At 51.5% G+C, this 6,000-nt stretch overlaps 1 protein-coding gene across 1 annotated transcript in view; it reads left to right on the top strand.

Annotated features, from left to right (window-relative positions):
* Positions 1–961: 961 nt before the first annotated feature.
* Positions 962–6,000, top strand: part of lmo3 (LIM domain only 3) — a gene marked incomplete at its 3' end in the record, with an annotated part of 55,883 nt that continues 50,844 nt past the window's right edge. Inside the window, exon 1 of the mRNA XM_079294602.1 lies at positions 962–1,054. Coding sequence (XP_079150728.1) covers positions 1,030–1,054 — 25 coding nt within the window. The 5' untranslated portion in view covers positions 962–1,029. The remainder of the gene's footprint in view (positions 1,055–6,000) is intronic.

Below are 6,000 nucleotides of genomic sequence, written 5' to 3'. Positions count from 1 at the left end.
CTCCAAAATGAAAGGACGTTGAGGGGGGCGGAATGGGCGTTCCAGGGACGCGCACGCGATGCATGCCTCTCCGTCATATAGTGGAGCGGCTTGTAATACGTGAATGACCTTATCGTGGCGGTGTAATGTTTCTCCGGAGAGGGATTGGGTTTTTTTGGAGGTAATAAAGCTCGGCTCCCCACCACGTCTCTCGCCACTCTCGCTGATGCATCGGGGACACCGTCCGGCCTGAGCCCCACGCGCACTACTGCCGCACGCTCACACCGCTTGAACACCTGTAGCCGTCTCCCACAAACCAGTTCGCTCTGACCCACGTGGAGCTCATTCCATCCTGAAGAGCGGCGCGGCGCGCGATGTCAGTCTGGTGAACTTTTTGCAGCTGTTGTTGTTTTTGTCCCGTTCAGAGGAGCAGCTGTAGCGGGAGTTCATTCTCACTTCTGCTTCACTTGTTGACAAAGGTGAGTGCGCTGGAGAAGCTTCCTCTGCTGTGACGAAGCTGGGAGGGTTCACAGATAAACAGATAGACCGGCTATGTGAGTGAATACAGGGGAGTCGTGGAAGAGCAGGTTTAATGCTTGGGAAGGGGGGGTGGGCGGGGGAACCGTTCCATCGGTGCACGGTGCCCCGGTGGCGGGGCTACGTCAAAAGCGCTGATTAGCGGAGCAGCGTGCAGCAGCAGCCACTGCGTGTAGCGGGGTTAGAAGGTGTGAGCTCCGCGGAGGGGGAGAAGCGTCTCTCCCTTTTTCTCGTTCTGTCATTCGCTGTCTGCGTCTCTCCGCGCGGTGATGACCCGACGGCGGCGAACAAGCTCGCTCGAGCTCCTCATCACATCCGCCTGTGTTTTGTTGCCCCCCTCCCCCCTCCCCTCCCCTCCCCTCCGCCTTCCTTTCCTCACTGCTCGCTGGTCGCCGTGCTGGATTGTTCCCTCTAACAAAGCGCCCGATCCCAGCCTGCCTGCAGACAGCTGCTCCCCGGGACCAGGCGGCTTTGCGGGTGTTGCGTGGTGAGGCGCCTCAGCGGGTTCAACAAATGCAGAAAAGGGAGAAAAGTTTCGGTAAGAACGCTTACTTTGCGCTTCGGTTTGTGTGTGAAAAATGGCACGTTTCGCGCGTGTGCGAAACGTGTGTGTGTTTGGCGTGCTCTGCGACGTTGCAAGTTGCAGCATCTCTCTCCGTCGTAGAGGGCGACGCGTCCAGATCCGACCTGCTGCTGCTGTGAAGCCGGCCGACTCTCCGCGTTATTCCGCTGATAACCTTTTCACCGGGACATCACCGGGACATCACCGGGACGTGCTCTGATGTCGTGGCGGTTGATCGCGGAGCCGATGCGTGCGCAGCGGCTCCGGAGAGGCTGCTTGTCAAAGCCGCATGGCAAATTGAGTCTCTGTGTTCAATCCGTTATTGGCCTTTTACCAGCGCTCCGCTGCCATGGCAACAGTAATTAAACTGATAGGGTGAAATGTCAGCATCTCTCCGCCGAACAGCTGGGACTGAAATAGCAGCGCCGCTCCGTGCCCCTCGCCATCATCCTCCATCCGGCTCGGATGGTGATACATGTGGCCGAGACCCGCGGCGGCAGCAGCAGCCTTGAAGTCCACAATGCGAGAGGGAGAGAGGGAGAGAGGGAGGGAGGGAGGGAGGATACCAGCCGGAGCACAAACAAAACAGATATGATTAGGGCTCCGAGCAGCTGTGATTCCCTTCATGGAGAAAACGAGGCTTTTGTTCACCACTTCCCCTCGGCAGTCGGAAGAGCGAAGTGGTCAAATTCTTCTTCTTCTTCTTCTTCTTCTTCTTCTTCTTCTTCTTCTTCTTCTTCTTCTTCTTCTTCTTCTTCTTCTTCTTCTCCTCCTCCTCCTCCTCCTCCTCCTCCCCGGGTTGATTGCATAGTGAAAAAGGGGGGAGTCTAAACTCTTCCCTCTTTTGGTTTGGTAATGAGCAGCGGGACTTTGTAGTGTTAACGAGGCCCGGACGGATCAGTGCCACTGAACGGACGCAGCCGGCCGAGCAGCCGCGCTCCAAAATCCAGCCAATTAACAGATGAACAGCCCCGAAGCAGGGAGCAGTGCGACCCGTTCCATAGGCTCCGCAGATGATTCATCACCAAACATAGACTGTGTGGCACGTGACAACAAGTGATCTTCATCCTGATAGATTGTTTTATTTCAGCACCGTATGTATTTAACGCGACTCAGTTAGTTTGAAAACACATTTGTTTTTTTCCTACTTCCAGGAGTACGAGTGTATTTATTTACAACATTTGAATAGAAGTAGAAAGTTGCCTGAGGACGATGAGCATCAGGTTCCACATCGTGTAATGTTGTCAATGCAGACTGTTCAGAACAAGCAGCAGTGACAGCTGACAGGATTTGTCCAACTTTACTGCACGTTAACCACTCAATGGAAAACACTGGTTTCTAGGAAGAAAGACAAAAAAACATCCCAAACAAAGTAAAACACCGCAGCATCCTTTACCAGCGGTCAGGCTTAATGACACAGTGAGAACTTCTTTGAGCTAAAATAGTGAAATAGATTTAAATACTGGACTTTCTAAGAGACACCGAGCGTGTGTGTGTGTGTGTGTGTGTGTGTTGAATGGGGCACAAAGGGGAGTGGGGGTGTGCCTCTCCTCGGGGAATGGCAGGAGAATACTAATTCCAGCCTGGTGTGAAGCGGGATAATGTGGCTCGCCCCCCCGATGGGCCAACAAAGGCTCTCCACGGTCAGCTCAGGCCAAACAATACAGGCTGCTACAAAGCCTTGCCTGTAGCCACGCCCCTTTAAACACAGAGGAGGTCAATGTAAAAAAAGTGTCCTGGCAGAAATGTGAAACTGTGGCTTTGTGTCTGTGGGCCTCGTGTGGGTCCACAGGGCAGCTGCTGGTGCTGGTCTGGCTCTACGTCTGGCTCTTGTTTTACAGCGATATGATAAACACTGACTGATAAACCACATTTTCCTAAAGTGTTGCTTTAATGCCTCTTTAAATTAGTATTCATTTGATTTAGACTATTCACGTTCTCTTCCATAACAACACTATGGACGTGAGTTACAATGAAATGACCTCACCTGTTTTTACCAGATCAGTGCAGGGGCTCCTCAAGTATTCTCCATGTAAAGTGCAATAAGTGTGTGTGTGTGTGTGTGTTCTCACAGACCAAAGACTACATCCTCCTCTTCGAGTAATGTGCTAATCAGTTAACGTTTCCATGACAATTAAAGTCCAGCGCTCCTCATGTCAGAGGGTTTGTATTGAAGGCAGCGCTGTGTGTTCTCATGAGATCTCCTGCCAGCGCTCAGAGATGTGGAGAACATCAAACATCTCAATGATTCTGACCAACTGCCTGCATGTTGCGGTGATATTGTCGGGTTGGTTGCTTTTAAAAAATGTACACAATGACACTTTGAATAAATACTGATCAGTAACGTGGATATAAAATAATACAACAGCTGGTAACTTACTGTGATGCAGCCGTTAAAACCAGGAAGAGACTTCTGACACATTAAGATACACAGTACATGTGCTGTATAGTCTCATATCAGGATATCCGTACAGTCGTAGCACTTCTAGGATGCATACTGCATACATTTTTGGACTGCACTTAATTTAAGCTTTTTTTTTTACCTTTAGTACGCTGGACTTTATTTTTGGTACACTTAGTGTGAACACTATTTGCTCACAATTAGTGTGTAGTTCTAAATTAAGACACAGCTAAACTAAGACTCCACTGCTGAAGTAGTTCTGTTCTTCACAGCTCGTTGTACAGTCCGCAGAGGAATGTCTGCAAAGTCCACCAACTCGCTCAGTGTACTTTAGTTTGTCCCTCTGAGGACTGTGTGGTCCAGATGCTGCTCTTTCATACAACACGGCTCCAGACCCATGCTGAAGAGTTGAATCAGTGTTTCTGTTACATTTGAATATGTGCATTGCCGACATGCAGTGTATGAGACCTCATGTGCTGTGTTGCAGTCCAGGGTAAAGTCTGTGTTTTTTGACAATTAGGAAAGCAAAAGATATCGTCTACGAATGCTCGTTTTAACTTGTGTCTTATATAAATAGTGAAATACGTGAATATTGTTCTGACTTTATACTGCTGCTTAAAGATGGAGGAGCACAATGAGAGCATGTGAAGAACTGTGTTTTGTTCCCATTATCCATCACTTCACTTATCAACGACAGCCTTTTTAGAAAGACCTCATGCATGTGAAACAGGATTGTTAAAGCCTCACACTCGCCCTGACTTATGATTTTTGGAAACGTTCTCCTCGTCCGTCAGTGCGCTGGTGTTGGACGAGCGTCTGAAGTCTCTCTCTCTCTCTCTCTCTCTCTCGCTCTCTCTCTCTCTCTCTCTCTCTCTCTCTCTCTCTCTCGCTCTCTCTCTCTCTCTCTCTCTCTCGCTCTCTCTCTCTCTCTCTCTCTCTCTCGCTCTCTCTCGCTCTCGCTCTCTCTCGCTCTCTCTCTCTCTCTCGCTCTCTCTCTCTCTCTCTCTCTCTCTCTCTCGCTCTCTCTCTCTCTCTCGCTCTCTCTCTCGCTCTCTCTCTCTCTCTCTCTCTCGCTCGCTCGCTCGCTCGCTCTCTCTCTCTCTCTCTCTCTCTCTCTCTCTCTCTGAGTGGAAGGACGTGTGCGGAGCTGCAGGAGCGGAGTTTTGAGAGCGATAATTAACGTGTTTTTCGACATTTCTCTTCGTTGGGTAATGTTGGGTATGATGGTGTAGTGGGGTGTGCAGGGTTCACGGGTTTTTTTTGCGTACTTTTATCGGGTTTTTGGGTCGTTTTTTTTGAGCGGAGTGCAGCCGGGCAGCAGGTGCTGTCGGCGTGCTAACCGCTAGCATGCGCCTGACGGAGCTAACCAGGGAACACGGCGTGAAGATACCGCCGCCGCTGTTCGGGTGTTCGTTGGAGGAGATCAGTTTGGCAGTGGGTGAACTTGTCGGCCACAGCCACGTGAAGTCCGCAGCACGGATGAACAGCGCGGTGGTCATCTTTTTGGACAGTATTGAACTTGCGGATGTGGTGTTGACGCGCGGGATCTCCGTGGGTGAGCACTTCCTGCCCACATATGCTCTCGCCACACCGGAGGTGAAAGTCACTGTGTCCAACGTGCCGCCATTCATAACGGGCGCTGCCATCGCCAAAGAGCTGTCCAAGCATGGGAAGGTGGTGTCTCCGGTGATAAGGATGCCCTGTGGATTTCAGTCTCCGCTGTTGCGCCACGTGTCGTCTCACAGGAGGCATGCTTTCATGATCCCCAGCGACAGGAGCAGAGCGGTCAACCTCAGCTTCCAGATCACTGTGGGCGATTTTGACTACGTCATCTTTGCAAAGACGAACGATTTTAAATGTTACAGCTGTGGGAGAGAAGGACATCTGAGCAGAGCGTGTCCTGGGGAACACGGCTCAAACAAGGACCAGAACCAGGGAGGTACTGAGGCCAGCGGGGGCAAGCAGGATGGACAAGAGGGAACAGGTGGAGCACGGGGGGTGAGGGTGGAGGAAGCAAGTGGGACCAAGGAGGTGAGGGTTGAGGAAACAAGTGGGACCAAGGAGGTGAGGGTTGAGGAAACAAGTGGGACCAAGGAGGTGAGGGTTGAGGAAACAAGTGAGACCAAGGAGGTGAGGGTTGAGGAAACAAGTGAGACCAAGGAGGTGAGGGTTGAGGAAACAAGTGAGACCAAGGAGGTGAGGGTTGAGGAAGCAAGTGGAGCACAGGAAGTGAGGGAGGAGGGGACAAGTGGGGTACAGATGGCGGAAAATGAGAGGAAAAGTAGGGGACAAGAGGTAATGAAGGACAGGGCAAGTGAGGTCCAGCAGGTGAGGGAGAGTACTGGATGACAGGTGGAGGCAGGTGGGGAGGTGGCCATGGAAGCAGACGAGGAGCAGCTCAAGGCCCCTCAGCTGAAGAGGAAACAGCGAGGAGACAGAGGAAGCTCACAGGCCAAGAAAGTGGCAACTACAGACAGTGGAGGAGCAGCCGAGTGTGAGTCCAAGCCGGAAGAGGACCCTG

The sequence above is a fragment of the Melanostigma gelatinosum genome (genome assembly GCF_949748355.1).
Source record: "Melanostigma gelatinosum genome assembly, chromosome: 22".
NCBI lineage: Eukaryota > Metazoa > Chordata > Actinopteri > Perciformes > Zoarcidae > Melanostigma > Melanostigma gelatinosum.
This window is presented reverse-complemented; position numbering and strand designations above follow the sequence as displayed.